Source organism: Mesoplodon densirostris, chromosome 9, assembly GCF_025265405.1.
Source record: "Mesoplodon densirostris isolate mMesDen1 chromosome 9, mMesDen1 primary haplotype, whole genome shotgun sequence".
Lineage (NCBI taxonomy): Eukaryota > Metazoa > Chordata > Mammalia > Artiodactyla > Ziphiidae > Mesoplodon > Mesoplodon densirostris.
The window spans coordinates 38,651,040-38,667,227 of NC_082669.1; the positions used below are offsets into that span (position 1 = coordinate 38,651,040).

General features: G+C 44.4%; 1 protein-coding gene across 1 annotated transcript in view; it reads left to right on the plus strand.

Annotated features, from left to right (window-relative positions):
* Positions 1 to 16,188, plus strand: part of RAPGEF5 (Rap guanine nucleotide exchange factor 5) — a 213,411-nt gene that overhangs the window by 135,068 nt on the left and 62,155 nt on the right. The window contains exons 10-11 of the mRNA XM_060108417.1: positions 8,862 to 8,980; positions 9,441 to 9,529. Coding sequence (XP_059964400.1) covers positions 8,862 to 8,980; positions 9,441 to 9,529 — 208 coding nt within the window. The remainder of the gene's footprint in view (positions 1 to 8,861; positions 8,981 to 9,440; positions 9,530 to 16,188) is intronic.

The window sequence follows — 16,188 nt, forward strand, 5'->3', positions numbered from 1 at the left end:
TCTGCCTGGGGTCAATCGCAGCTTTACCACACCCTCACACAAGATCTTGCTTGGCCAAGTTACTTTATCAAAATGGGAGTTTTAACAGCATGTACCTCATAGAATTGTTGTAATGGTTAGATAAGATAATGGATGTGCAACTCTTAGCTTTGCTGCTGTATGGTAAACCCTCAATAAATGTGATAGATTTATCTGCCTGGTCATGGCTGGATCCCTCCCTTGTTGCCTGTTCCTAGTGGGTCTGTTAGTTGCATATGGCAGTGCCGTCTCCTTAGTTCTTGAGCTGTGGTTACCTCTACCACTGTGAGATAAAATTACGTTAGCTTTTTTTAATTGTCTAGTAGCTAATGATTGCATGATGCTTTACACTTCACAAAATACTTACCATGTTTCCTCTTAAATATTGGCCAAGTTTTGGGGCTGCCTTAGTGATCCTCACATTAACCACCCTCAGGCCAAGATCCTGAATTAGAACAGGTCGTTTTGATCTCATAACCCCTCGTCTGTCTATATCATTGTCCAGTGTGACGAGCATGCAGCTCTTCTTTTCAGTTTACCCATATCTGTTTGAGTGTCCCAAACACTCAAGTTGATGATCAAGATGCAGAACAGTGCAGGCCATTGTTATCTACCACCCTAGTTGTTGGATTACCCTTCCTTAGGAAGAGCACCTCTCAGCAAACTGTCCCCTGTATTAGCACCATCAGAGTTCAGCACTTGAAATGTATCTTTTGAGAGTAAGCTGTTGTTCTCTCAACCTCTACTCAAAATTGCACATTTATCCATTCCTCTTTTTGTTTGTTCATTGATTCATTTGGGTAAGTTTCTTCAAGTATCTATGAAGTGCCAAGACCTGGCTGTTTGTTGGGAATTCAAAGTTGAAGGAGATACGGTGCCTGCCCACACGTGAGCTAATGCTTTAGAAGGGGGACAGAAAAGGTCATCAGTATGTGCTTCTTGGAATGCTGAGTCCGAAGGATTCGTGTGGCGCTGTGGGGTTGCAGAGAAGGGCCAGCCACATCAGACTGGAGGTGGAGGGAGCAGGTTTCCTGGAGGAGGTGATTCTTGAAGAGAACTTCGTAGGAGGAATGAAAGTTCGACCAAGGAGGTTGGGAAATGAAAGGAGTCATAATAAGCTATTGGCTCTAAATGCCATCTCAGTCTGTTCGGGCTGCTGTAACAAAACACCACAGACTGCGTGGCTTATAAGCAGCAGGAACTTATTTCTTACAGTTCTGATGGCTGAGAAGTCCAAGATCAAGGTGCTAGCCGATTCAATATATGATGAGAGCCCACTTTCTGGTTCATAGATAGCTGTCATTTTGCGGTGTCCTCACGTGTCAGAAGAGGCAAGGGGTCTCTGGGGCCTCTTTTATAAGGGCACTAATCCCATTCATGAGGGCTCCAAAGGCCCCACCTCCAGACACCATCACTTTGGGGTTTAGGTTTCAACAAAGGAATTTGGGGTTGGGGGGAGGCACCAACATTCAGTCCATAGCACATGCCTTCCTACCCCTAAGTTAGCATCTTCAGTTATGGTGTTCACAAACTTGAGGGAAAGCAGCATGCACCTTGTGCTACTTGTATGACTTCTTGAGTGCCATGGCATCAAGCGAGATGATTCTGTGCATTCTCCGTCTGAAAGTTTCTCTGGTGCTGCCTGCTTCACACAGGTTTGAAGATGGAACGCTGGGTCACGTGAGGAGTGTTGAGGATCCTGGTTGGAACCGAAGGGGGCAGAAGGGGGATTTTAGAGGGCACAAAATTCACATCTTGCCCAGTTCACACTTCAACCCGCAGGGTGACCTGTTCACGCCCACACCCTTTTTTCCATGTGCCCTAGACTCAGGGACAGTACCATTTAGTGAATGCCTTCCCAGCGTTGTGTTAGTTATATGGTCTCTTATATGTCAGTTGCACGGGAGCTTAGTTTGATAGAATTCTGACAGATGGAGCAGGTACAACGCTCAAGTACAAAACACAGTTATCTCGTGTGACGAGCATCATAATAGGAAAGTGACTAAGTAGAGAGGGTAAAGGCAGCCTCAGAGGAGAGCGACCATTGAACCATGTGAGGTCGAATTCTGTCATTTAAAGGTAATCCACTCGCTCGCTCACTCTCTTGCTTGCTCATGAACTTGCATGCTCAGTAAACCGTTATCAGGTTAATATCATGTGCCAGGCCCTAAGCTGTGTGTTAGGAAGAGAAATAGAGTCACAGTCCCCGCCCTCAAGAGGTCATCATTTCGTGGAGAGCACAGAGGGAGCAGATAATCAGAGGTCAGTGTGATGGGTGTCATGACAGGGTTCTTTGGGCATCTTATCTGGATAGGCAGTGTTACCAGCAGGAGATTGTAAAAGAAGGTCACTTAGATGCAGTGATAAATATGAGTTTCATTGTGTGGAACGATTTGTACCTTTTGGGGTTCATAAACTCCAGTGAGACCTAGAACTCTGGACTCTACCTGGGAAAATGTGCCTACACATAAAAATTTTATATACTTTCAGAAGCTTCTCTGAGTCACTAAAGCCCATCCATGAACCCCCAGCTAAGCCCTCTTGTAAGAGTTGATACTCACAGAGCATCAGGGACACAGTGCCATGGAGAATACCAATGGCTGCTTTATGTGAGTACTTGGGAGAGGAATATTTTCCATTATCAGAGATAATGGAAAATCAAGCAAGTAGTTGTGACAATTCCAGCAGGCCTGAGAAATCCCTTAGTAATGACTTTTTCTTGCTAGTGCTGGTGATAAGTGAAAATATAAATGCAGTCAGAAATTTGGTTCAGGACAGCGTAGACTTGCTAAACTGTGAACATCAGTTCTTCACCTTACTTTTAAAAAAAATCAGTATTTTTATTACCCTATATGTATTTTCATCTTAAAAATAAATGTCTTTCATGTGAATAAATGAAAAAAGAAAAGTTGGATTTAGGAGTATAAAAACTGATCTTGGTCAAGGAAGTTAATCTAAAGTAAGTCAAAGATACGGGTTCTATCATTCATTCGGAATTTGCAGGCAGAGGAGCAGTGTAGCCATAAAAAGAAAAGAAATCAGGGCTTCCCTGGTGGCGCAGTGGTTGAGAGTCTGCCTGCCGATGTAGGGGACACGGGTTTGTGCCCCGGTCCATGCAGATCCCACATGCTGCGGAGCGGCTGGACCCATGAGCCATGGCCGCTGAGCCTGCGCGTCCGGAGCCTGTGCCCCGCAACGGGAGAGGCCACAACAGTGAGACGCCCGCGTACCACAAAAAAAAAAAAAAAAAAAAGAAAGAAAAAAGAAAAGAAATCAGAGCTAGTCACCAAAGAATGGAACAAAGAGATGAGGAGCAGAGAAAACCTGAAGCCCCTCCTCTGTTCAAAAGGTCCTGTGAGTTTGTGATCAAACAGCTTTCCCTCCCCCCCCACCCCCCACGCTTTCAGCTGAGGATGCCTGTTTATTTTTATACTTCCTCTCCTCCCCCATCTCCCAGCTCATCCCAGACTGCATCCCATAGGCAAAGCTGTGAAGAATCCATCTGGCCTGGTCCTTAGAGTTTCTTGTTCTTCCTACCATCCCTTCAAGAGAGTAGGGGAAAGACCTGGTTTGTGCAGATCTAGGAGCTAAAGTGTGTGTCAGGGAGTGGGGAGAATTCTTACTGAGCCTGTACCAACCAGAGCTGAGCACCACCAGCCAAGGCATGGGGGCGTGGCGGGCGGTGGGAAGCATGGTGCCTTCTGGGAATACATCCCACTCCCCACTGCGCCTTTCTCTTCAGTGTTGCACCTACAGAAGTCCCTTCTCCTAAGGTCTGTGCCCCTTGCACTGGCATTCTTTTTTTTTTAATTAAAAAATTTTTTTAATTTTTATTTTTTGGCTGCGCTGCGCGGGATCCTACTTCCCCGACCAGGGATCGAACCCGTGCCCCCTGCCTTGGCAGCACAGAGTCCTAACCGCTGGACCTCCAGGGAAGTCCTTGGGCATTCGTTCCTCACCCATCCTCTGATCACTTTCAGGAACATCCCTGGGTATGACTCTCTCATCCCCCTGATAAGGAAATGCATTTTATCTTTGACTCCAATAACCATCCTCTCCACACTGCACCATGCCAGCGGCAGGGCAGCATCTTATGGCCCTTGTCCATGGTCACTGTCCTCTAGCCAGAGACCACCAGGAACACACCTGTAGTTGAGTAAGGTGGGTTTATTGCTTTGGTCTAGTGATGGAGCCCTCGCCCCATGGGGAGCCTCGCAGCAGCTCAGTACAAGAAGGTGTTAGAAGAAAGGACAAACCGGACTTGGGTTTGTGTTTGGTGACTTTGGGGAGGATTTCAAGGAGCAGGGCTTTGCTCTAGATCAGGAAACTGGGCAACTCTGTGACGATATCTTAAATCTTATCTATAAGGAGGACAGCAAAGCCAAAGCTGTCACTAGGAAAGAAGCAGCAGTCACTACTCACTGGGCTGGGCTTTCTGGTATTTTCTGCCGTGATCAATGTTTACGCTTTGTCTGTGTTCAGATATGACTTGTGAGTGGTCGTGTTTTTGTGTTGTCCCACCACAGTCACAGAGTGGCCTTATCTGATGTTGATTTTTCGCAGAATCAGTGACATTTAACAGGAGAACAGGAGGCCCATCCTGAGTGCCAGGCGGGCTCCCAGGTGTCAGGGGCTGCTTCTCCCTTGCTCAGTCTTCACTGCTCTGAACTGCCCCACTTCAGAGATCAGCCTCCTTGATCAAAGCCTCCACCTGCTTCCTCCTTGACCGCCTGCCTGCTCCCTTCACTCCTGGGAAGGCTTGTCCTCAGCCCCTCCGTGTTGCCCGCTTATCAGCTCCTCTCTGGGTGCACTCCTTTCCCTGACCAGACAGACGCCCTGTGGAGAAGGGCTGTTTGCGTGTGTGCTGACGGCAGCCCAGAACACCTCTCCTCCCTCCCTCCTGGTGTCTCCTGTGCTGATCTCTTCCCCTGGTGGGCGGAGGGGGTGTCATTCACTGTTCCCCTCTCAGGTTTCTCTTCTTTTAATTAAAAAAAATTTTTTTAATGTATGTTTTTAATTTAAAAATTAAAAAAAAAATTTTGGCCACACTGCGCAGCATGTGGGGATCCCAGTTCCCCGACCAGGGATCTAACCCCGCGGGCCACACCGCACCACCCTCCCACCTCCCCACGGTGGCAGTGCGGAGTCCCAACCACTGGACCGCCAGGGAAGTCCCCCCCCCCCCCCGCCTCAGATTTCTGAGCACTTCGGCAGGAAGGCCTAAAACCATAAACATATGTTTTTCTACCCTCAGCAGCACAAAGCTGCCTGGCAATTCCTCTCTTCATAACTTGTTTATTCCCTGTTGCAACCCCTAAAGCCATTTTTCCAACAGTTTTCTCTTCAGGCCGCCAAGGAACCTCCCCTTCCAGAAGATGGTCAGAACCCCCACTCTGTGGAGATGGTAGAAGGCATCTCATTTTGTCTACCTCGGCTACCTTATTTTCCCTGCTCTAATTTTTTTCTAAATCTCCACCCACCTTCTTTCCCGTGATCCTCTCTGGAAGGAGGACGTCTCGGTCCCGTTGTAGCCTAAACCCCCCATGCACGTTCCTGATCTCTCGCCCCTTCTCCATAGCCCCTCACCTTGCCGACTTCCCCAGCCAGGCAGCCTCTTCAGCCTGACTCCTCCCCTTCGTGGTGAAATTCCAAGGAGGCCGTCTTGAAGTGCCTGTTTGTGCACTTCCTTCACATCCGCTCACACCTCAACACTCGCCTTCCCATCCTGGTCTCCCCATCACTTCCTCCTAGACTCTTCATCTTGGTGAATTTGACAACGTCAGGCAGCCTTTGCCCTTGACTCTCCTGAGTCGGTGCCCTCAACCTTCTCCTGGCTTGTCTTGGTTTCACTGCTTAGTCGTCTCTTTGGTAGGTTTCCTCATGACTCTGATCCCCTCCCTCTTCCTCCTTCTTTCTATGTTTTCTCTTCCCATTTCCCTTTCTGTTCCTGCTTCCCTTCAACAATCTCATCTACTCCCAAACTTGAGTAGTTCACAAATGTATCTCTGTCCTTGGCCTTTGTCCAGAGCCCTAGTTTGCTACACATCTACAGCATGATGTATTATCAGTACTGAAACATCAATTGTCTGAAACCAGGTTCATCAGTCTCAGCAGAACCAGTTTTTTTTTGTCCCATTTAATGGCATTTCCATTCTCTTTCACCCACAGATCTGGGATTTGATCTGTCATCTTAGACAGTCAAATCGCATGGGTTCTCTACCTTTGCTTTCTCTCTTGCATGTGGCCTCGTCTTGGGGGAGCTCACCACATTAGACTTATGCTGTTATGGAGCCATCACCTTGTCATTTAAGGGCAGGGCATCGGTCTTACTCACCGCTGCTTGCCCCTTAGTGTCTGCCACAGTGCCTTACCCAAAGCAGACCCTCACTATTTGTTGAGTGGTTGTCTACAAATTAAGCATTTTAATGCTTTACTTGCATTTCATGAACTATTTGTCATTGAACATATTTCTTGTCATTAGTTCTTTAAATACTTTTATTCTTAACCAAGCAAGCACCAGAATAAAGTTTCATACCCAGAACTTCAACTCTGGTACTTATGCTGTTTTTCAGGAAGAGCGGTTAGGTAAGGGTACATAGGTTGGTCAGGAGGCATTAATTTGACCTTCCCTCTTGAGAGCCGGGTATAATACGTATGGTTATTATGTTTTCACGGCAATTTTAGATAACTTCCATCTCCTTTTGTACATTGATTTTTCTGCTTTTTTGCTTCTTTAGTTTTTAACAGGTTTTCAAAATGGAAACTATCACTGTGACATAAGATGCTATTGATAGTACATCAATATGGTTCAGCTATTCCCCTGCCCAGCAGAGTGTAGCTGCTCTGTGCACAGCCCTGTAATACATATTAGTTACACAGACATTAGAGAAGCCCTTCCCATCCATATGTATGTGCATGGCCCGCGGAAGTTAATAATGCCGTATATCACATGCACGTAGAATGTAAAATGTACTTCACAATGACAACAGGCTCATATAAAATGAATATTGGCTTACGACGAGAGGAAAGCTAGGGAAAGATTTTTGTCCTTTCAGACCTGCTCTTGAATTATTTGTTTCTGTGTCTCAGTATCCCAGACTCACATTCTGCCGTTTTTGTTTTTGTTTTTTTTTTTTTTGTCAATATTATGCTCCTCTCGCCAGCCACCTTGCTTCACTTCAGCCACACGGATAACAAAAGAACCCCTTTGGAGAAATGAAAGATAGCAATTATACATTGGTATTCATGTTACAGGAGTCACACAGCCATCCTCAGGGAGTTTAACAATGAATATCCAGCATTAATTGCCACAGTAACTGCGTGTCTGACCTTGCTGAAGTGTAATACATCAGTTTTACATAGTAAAATTATTTGCCACTAAGAGATTTTAAAAGGTTGATCATAAAATTATATTGCTGTTTAGAATGACTAGTATTTTTTGTTTTTAAGAAGATCTTGGAGGACTCACATGACTAGGTCACTACATTTTCTTAGGAATCAGCACACCGGGAGTTGAACTCATCATTTTCCCACTGATTTGGTTGGCAATTATGACAAGAATAGTGCCTTCCTATTCTTATGGAAGGTGAATAAATACATCGGCATCTCTGATAAATCTATGGAACTGATAATAAGACATGAGGACATAGTACTTTTTATCCAATCGAGGCCAGGAGAATGTTCTTTTTGTGTGTTTGTACCTAATTTAGGTAGGGTTTTCTGCCAGGAGCAGAAGCACAGAAGCATGCTAGGAACCCTAGGACGTGTTTCCCTTTTTAAAGAGGCAACATAATTTTTAAGGTGAAGCCTCTTTGCTATCAACTTTTCTTGCTTCAATCTTTTGCTCAGATCCTCAGAAATACAGAAGGTAAATATTTTTACCTGTGTTTCTCCCTACCCCCTCCGCCCCTACCTGCCTCTGGTTGGGTGCCGCCCATCAGGAGAATTTCACACTCCACACTCTGGAAGTGTTCGTGGCTAGGGTCGGCTCCACACTGCTGGGTCAGCAGTGAGCCCGACTCTGACAGAGCCACGTCAGCGGGCCATGTTGGGCTCTGGGCTGTGGAAGCTGTGTGTGCAGAAATGAATGATTGTTCAGCCTTCTCTCCGTGTTAAAAGGGACCGCGGTGAAGAAAGTCAGTGCATTCACCCGTGACATCCGAATTTCAGCCTAGATGAGATTCTAACTAGAGATCCGTTTTTGCTTGTATTCTGGTAAAACAAGTACATGATAAATGTGAAGGCCACCTCAAGTTTGGGAGTAAAACATGAACTGAACGATAGAATGAGTAGTTTTTTTCCCCACCTTTAAAGTAAGGCTGTGAGGTAAATGAATATGATATGTATCCGCTACATCTGCTTAATATGGCTTGCTCATTGTTTTAGTGTTTAAATGATGTTTTATATGATTTTCTAATTTTAATATAGTGGCAGTTTAAGAAGTATTAACCAGGTAAAAGAGAGTATAGCACACATGCAATTAGTATATTGTGTTTTTGAGACTTTGAACTTTGGATTTCTTAATTCAAATCATTCAGGTAGTTTTAAAAATGAACTCTGAATCCCATCCCCACTTTATTTTTTTTCCAGTTTCCTTTAAAGTATTTATGCCTTTCTAATGCTTTATGTATCCATACAACTTGAGCCTGGACCCTGTACCATTAGAGGGAGATTCTTGACCAGATTCCTAATTTGTTCTGAATCTGTAAAGATAATTAGGTGGGAAAGCAACTGGAGAAAGTGCAGCTGTAGTTAGCTCTTTTTTTTTTTTTTTTTTTTTTTGCCTTCTTAATTTTCTCTCTGTTTTTCCTTCTTCCATACATCACTCCCATCGGCAATTGAAGCAGGATGATGAAGTGACAACCGTTCAGGTTAAAGAGCAGGACCGGGATGTCCTGGTGCTGAAGAAAGTGCAGAGCTGTGGCCCAGCCCCCCAAGCGGGGAGCGCAGAGAGCGATTGGAGGTCAGAGTTTCCACCCAGCCCCGTGCTCCTGTTTCCTTTTCCCTGCCTTCCTCCCCTTCTCCCGCTCCATCTCACTCGCTCTCTCTGCCTCCTCTTCCCCCCACTCCCTCCCTCCCTTTTTTCTCCGCCTCTCGAGCCGAGCGTGCTAGCTGACTGCAGAGCTCTTAGCAGCCAGATGGACTCAGTTCCCAGTGAAAGGACAGAGATGCCGAGATCTTTGAGCCTTTAGGGGATGCCTTTGTTAGTAGCCGTGCACAATGGGCAGCTCCCGGCTGAGAGTCTTTGACCCTCAGTTAGAGAGGAAGGATTCTGCCGCGCTTTCAGACCGAGCGCTGCCCTTGCCTACCTTCGATGTGCCTTATTTCAAATACATCGATGAGGAGGATGAGGACGAGGAATGGAGCAGCCGTTCACAGTCCTCCACTGAGGATGACTCCGTGGACTCTCTGCTCTCTGACAGATACGTGGTCGTGTCCGGGACCCCGGAGAAGATCTTGGAGCACCTTTTGAATGACTTGCACCTGGAAGAAGTCCAGGACAAAGAAACAGGTAAGGCAGGGGGGTGTCTCCTGCTTCCAGACTCACAGCTGCGGCTGCCCTTGTCAGTTTCCGGAGGGGGCAAGACTCCGTCTGTACTGTAGCTGAAACCAGAGTGGGCTGACCCAGCATATGCTTCTTGGGCCTCCCCCTTAGCCTCCTGCTGTTTTGTTTAAATCCAGTAAATGGACGCATGTAGAGCCAAGCAGCCGCCTGGGAAGTATCTGTACAAAGAAAATGATACGAAGGCAGATGTTCTTGTTTCACTGGCAGTTTTTTACCACATCGCACCTAAAGGCAGTTGGCAAGAGGCCAGCACTGAATAGCCAGTGTTCAGTGGGGAGGAATGAGGGATGGGGTTACCAGCTAGCGTTTACCTGGCTTGTGGGAAGCACTGAGCTGGGGGAGTAGCCTCCCTGCCGAAAAGTCAACAATTAATGCAACTACTCAGCAACTATTAGCTTAGCAGCAACTTCTGCCTTTTTCCGTGTGGTTTACAAACTGCTCAGAGCAAGCCCTGCTTTGCAGAATATGATACTCACAGCTTCTCAGACCAGAAACGGTAATTCACTGAAGTCTTACTGATCAGGCTTCTTGTCCTTTCTATTTAATCTGGGAGCAAAATACCCACTTAGCTTTTTCACCCTTGCACTTCTGGAAACACTACCATTGCACGATCTACCCAAACTTCCTTTATCACACAAGGGCAGTGCTTGCTTCTCTTAACCAAAATTTGTAATTTGTTCCAGCCTGGAGCAGTTATTCCAATGAATAGGCCTCTGGCTGTAGCCTGAATTCTGTAACTTGATGCCCTGAGTAAAATGCACTTTTTGCTGCTACCATAGCACCTGTGATGCCCGCAGTTTGCAATATATCGACTGCATCAATAAAAGGCATTTTTGGTTGTATTAGTACAAGTAACTCCTTAGGTTTTTCCCATGCAGGAAGGGTTGTGAAATGACAACTTAGGTGGGAACAAGAGTTTCCTTGGGTCCCAGTAGTTTTGTCTGAACTTAATTGATGTCTGGCTCTATACTGCATTATAAAGGACATTAAGAGAAACAAAGATGTGTGAAATATGTAATAGTGTTTTTTAAAAAAAGCCAAAAATGACTCCATCATGCATCCTATATTAATGTTATTGTTTGATCTTGAAATTCAAATAAAAACTTTATTTTGCATATCTGTGTTTGGGGAAAAATAGTAATAGTTGTCATTTATACACAAACAAGCTAAAAGAGAAACGTATTCTCGTGGCATTTGCTGGGTGGTTTTTGTATGTCTATCTATTAATATTTTGTGCGTTTGAGCACTGTTTCCGTGTTCTGCTTCATCAGAGATAGTCATCATGGAACTGGCCATAATTTTCCGTGTACTGGTTAGCAGACTGCTTTACACAGGTGGTTTGGACTAGATTACAGGCAAGTTATCTGCCACGAAGAGGACACCTTTGAACATGGGTAGCAGTTTGGGGGACTGAATGTATTCTTCTTAATAGCACTGCAGTTCTATAACACAGGACTTTGTGTCTCAGTCATATTCATAAGAGTAGAAATTACTGAAGCCAGTACTAGGCCTACTTGATTTCTTTTTTCTTTCATTCTCACTGTCATTAGTTTTTTGTGAAAGATGGCCTAGGTACCCACTGACAAGTTAACACCGGGAATGAGAAATCACCCTAATTCCTGTTACTAATGCCAGGAGTTGCCTCCTGTTGGGAAACAGTGTTGTACCTGGTGTCTAGAGACTGGTATTCCCAGTTTCTTCTCGATTATACCAACACTGGGATCAGATGTGTCCCTCTTGCCAGGTGCCGAGCAAAGCTAAAAGGACCACGACTCGGTGTGGCCAAAGCCTGGCAGGTAGAGCCCTGCAGGGGTCAGTCTCTCCTTATTCCTTCTCATTTCCTTAGCGTTTACAGAGGACACATGTAAAACTTCAGATGTTTGCAGGGACACCTGAGGGGGAAGACAGTAACAACTTTTCCTCTGATCAAAGGAGAGTTTTATGAAAATGAAAAAGTCAACTTTGGAGAGAGATTGATGTGTAACATGATAGGGACACCTAAGTGGAAGTCACATGCAGTTCTTCCACACTTCACGAACAGCACTTGGAGAAAATACAACAGAAGAGCCACTGTGTGGCTTTTGTTGGTAACATTTTAAAAAATATAAATATAAAATCAATTTCAGGTACAAATTGAAGAAAAGTGATTATGAGTTCGTTCTAGTTTGAATACTAAATGAATCACATATTTAAAGTAGTTGAGGCCCCTTGTCACTGACAGTGGTGAATGTTAGTTCTTTACCTTGGTCAGGCTGGCAGCCCTCACTATAAAAGGTCTACGTGTGCAGGAGTCTGAGTCGCGTAAACATATGGAAGACAGATGGAGGAAAATGAGAAGGGGCTGTAATAAAAGTATACAGCAGTGTTTTTATGTTCTTGAGCGCCCCTTTTAGGGAGATGGAGCCATATGGAGCCAGGTCGAGCCATATGGTGGTCGTCCACATGGCCCCAATGGCAATGAGGAAGAAAGCATACATGGGAAGAAATAAATGGTCCTGGAGGCTGGGATGAGCCTGTTCTGGATTCTTACATTCCTGTACCCACCAGAGGCTGGAGAAGTTAACTAAGCAAGAGATGCAAGTTATTTCCATCTCTTCCCCACAAAAGTCACTTTATTGTGAAAATGTAGGTGCAAGGCCCAATAGGCTAAGAGACCTATACTCACAAAGGACAGGTTCAGGTGATTACTAATTGCTGTTAACATGCAAGTGGAAAAAAGTTTACTTAATTGAATGGAATAGAAATAAGAGATACTGTATTTTTGTTATTATCCAAATCTAGAATAGAATAGAATAGAAAACAACAATTCATATAGTATTCTATCACCATATCAAACTGAGTTTTAAAAGCAAAAAACATTAGAGATGCTCACAAGCAACCTACTAATGATTTTCCTAAATGATTTGATCCACACAGCACTTACCATGCTTATTTTCATAATCCCCTATGTGTCTACCTTTCCTCCCCGGTACTACCGGGCACAAACAGTCATCCTGGGAATATCTGTGGAATGAGTGGATGGATGGATGGATGGATGGATGAGTGAATGAATGAATAATTCTTCACTGTTTAAAATGGAAAAACTGTTTGAGTCTGGTAACTGGATACCTATTTGTGAACGTCGAAGGACTGAAGCTGTTCTCAAAGATTACCTTTTCTTTCGAGGTTCAGGGTCTGACTTGAAGCATTTGAAATGTTAGGGGAAAATCAAGCAGCTCTATCTTTCATCTTCCCAGAAATAGGGCAGACGTCACTGGGCATTCCCAGCCCAGGAGAATTACAAGGAAGGCAAGAAGCAAGAAAATATGTTGTAAATAGAGGAGCTGGAGGGGTGGAGGAGCAGGTCCCCACCACCAGCCCGTCTCTGGAAAGGATCAAATGTGTTTTGTCTAGAGTTGCTTCTACTAGGAATAACGATTTCTGTTCTAAGCGGGGGTGGCCGGGGACAACACTGTGATCAGATGGATTACACAGAGGAAATCCTTCTTACTGACTTTCTTTCTACATCTGCATTATGATGAGTCTACCTTAGGGGAAACACAAGAGGAAATAACATTATTTGCTCCCCTTTTTTTTTTCTATGTCTTGGGTTTTTTTTCATCTTTTTGAAGCAAATGTGCTTATGATTACAGGTTTTCAAGAAAAAACAAGCAGAGAATAAGGTAGTGGGAACAGGTAAAGCCTATTAGCCGATTCTTATTAGGCTTGACCTGCTTTCTTCCAGGTATGGCTGTTTTTACTTCATGAGGTTATCGTTCAGTATATTGTGTACTCGGCGTGGAAATGTCTGCTCATCCCGCTTTGACCACGGAAGGCATGGATGCCTCCGTGTGGGTGGTGTACTTTCAACAGCACCTAGTAGACTGATTACATCATGGAGAAAGTGAGTCCCTTACCTTTGTAACGAGGCAACCACCTCCATGGAAGTACCTGGTTTATATCATAGGAGTGTCTCACTTAATTGATAGGGTCCCAAAGCTATTCTCCATTGCCAGCTTAATGGCTTTTTTTGGAGCATTGCACTGATGGAACCTTGAGTGAAGCTAGGGCAGGCAAGCCATTTTTCATTTTCTTTTATCTTCTTTCCCGTTCCAGCACCAAACGTATCCTAAATACTTGATACATATTTCTTGTGAAGGAAAATTAAGAATGCCTTTTTCCTGATCATTGGAAATACGGAAGACAGTTTAGGTGAACTTCTTCCTTAATTTCCTTACCTTTTAGGATTTCTGGAAAGATGTTTGGTGCTTCTTTTCTAGGCTTTCTTTTGCAGGTGGCAAGACCTTTATAACCCTGTGGCTGCATGGCTTTTAAACTTTTGGCGGGTAGACATGGAAGTTTTTAGATGGTGGTAAGCCTCTCCATGATTTTGTGCAATTAACATGCATGTAAAATTATCTTGGATTTATCTTTTTATTTTTGTGGTATCATGTAACACATAATAGACCAGTGGATCTTATCTGTGGCTGTGTCATTAGCAGCACATGGGGCATTTTTCAAAATATCAATGTCTGGGTCCCACCCCAGAGATCCTGGTTCAGTTGACCCGAGTTGGGGCCTAAGAGTTATGGGCTTTGAAGGCTCCCCAGATGATGCTGTATGTAGCCAGGTGTGAGAGCCACAGAACTAGGACAATGACTTTGTCTCTCCACTTTCTTCAGAGACGTATTTGAAGTGTCTAATAGTTATAAATTTGCCCCTGAGAACTAGGGGCGTCATTTCTCCTTTCCTCCACCTCCCCTCCCCACTCCCTCTCCTGGTGTCTGTGTCCAGCCTCATATCCACTGGTCCCTGCCCTAGAGCCTCTGCAGCCTGAGTTCAAAATTCACAAACCTGCATTGCTGGTCCATCCACTGAAATGGTTTTGAAAAAAGGAAACAATCAGAGTGGACAGAGGTACTGGCCACACAGCTGTTAGCTCTCAGTTCTTGGAATGAGGAGGTGACGGTATAGTGAACAAAACCCATTTGGATTTTGGCCAGGGTTCTGTCACACTCCAGCGATCTCTGGGTGGTCCTTCAGCCTCACAGCCAAGAATGCTTACTTCTGTAAGAAACGATGTTCTAAGGAAGGAGAATATGCACACAGCAGAGTAGAAGGGGTACTAAAATGAGATTCTGAAGTCTTGGGTCCCAGATCTGGGCACACCAGCCTGAGACCTTGAGCAAGTTATACATGAGATGAGTTCTGACATATCTTTCATCACTAAAATGCTTTGATCTAAAGAGATTTATATCAACCCCCATCCCCTTTCCTTTCAAAGTATGTCACAGAACCATAAAATTGTAGATCTAGAGGAGACCTTAACCCTGCGGTCGTTTTATGCTGACCTCACCATCACTTGGGCTTTGCACAAGGACTTAGGCGGTTTGGCCTGACTTCATGTTGCCCTGTCTTACTGCTGTGTTTCTTCAGCCTCGCTCAGAGAGTAGTTAGAATGTTGATGGGGTAGCAGGCTTGGAATTCAAGGCTCAGTGGCCATACCTGGTGATGATTTAAGTGTGTTTGTATATAACCTTGTCCAATGGGAAACTTCTTAAGTTCCTCTGGGAAATTATGCTATAACATTTACAAAGAATAGCTTTGGTTTATCACCTACCAGTAATATCCATTTGCAGAGAGTTTTACTACCAGGCCATTTTGGAATATTCAGAAACAGTCTGTTGCTAGAGAAAAGCAGCGGTTTTCCCCCAGTGATGAAATACTCTGCATCCTGGCTCTTATCCTAGCCCTCCCCCTGTAATTCCTTTACTTTTAACTTTACACACTGCTTCTGTAATAAAATACAGCAGTGCATATTTGAGTGTTCAGTTTCTATATGCGGGTGAATGAATACCATAGAAAAATTTAATTCCTTCCTTCCACAGATATCTTCGACCTCGTATATAGGCACTGTTCTAGCTGTGGGGCATACAGCTGTAAACAGAATACACACAAACTCCTTACCTTCGTGGGGCTTATTACATTTTAGTGGAGGGAGTCAGACAAAAAGCAAATAGGGAAAGAGTGGATGTTCGTGGTGCTAAATAACCAATCTCATTATAGACACAAATTTGGGAGAACTATATCCACATGTCTTTAAAAATGAAGAAGCTAGAGGATATTTTAATGTATTTAAAGTAGTATAGAGAATGAATGTGAAATGTCTGGTCCTATTCAGCAAAGTTCAGAACCAAAGGAAATAGACTTAGATGAAAAAATAAATAAAAGATGTAAAAGGAGTTGGAAGTAGGTATAAGTATCCCTGGATGGTGCTGGCGACAGCTAGGAGCCGTAGACTCTGCATCCGTGGAAATGGTTGATGTCAGCCTTTTACCCTCTTGACCTGTGAAAGTAGCTTTCTCAGAGACAAATAACTGGACTAGGTTGCTACTTGAGGTCTTTTTCAGCTTTATGAAACTGTCAGTGTTAAATATTAGGTTAATTTTGTTTGCATACATGCTAATGAAAAAATCAACAAAAGACTAAATAAATTCATTAGCACCAACTCCAGCTGCCCTGGGTGTGCCTCAGATGCAGATGAGAACCCCACTGTTCAGCGAAGGCTTGAAACAGCGATCCCCGGTGACAATGAAAATCCCCAAAGCGCCATGGAGAGAGAACTA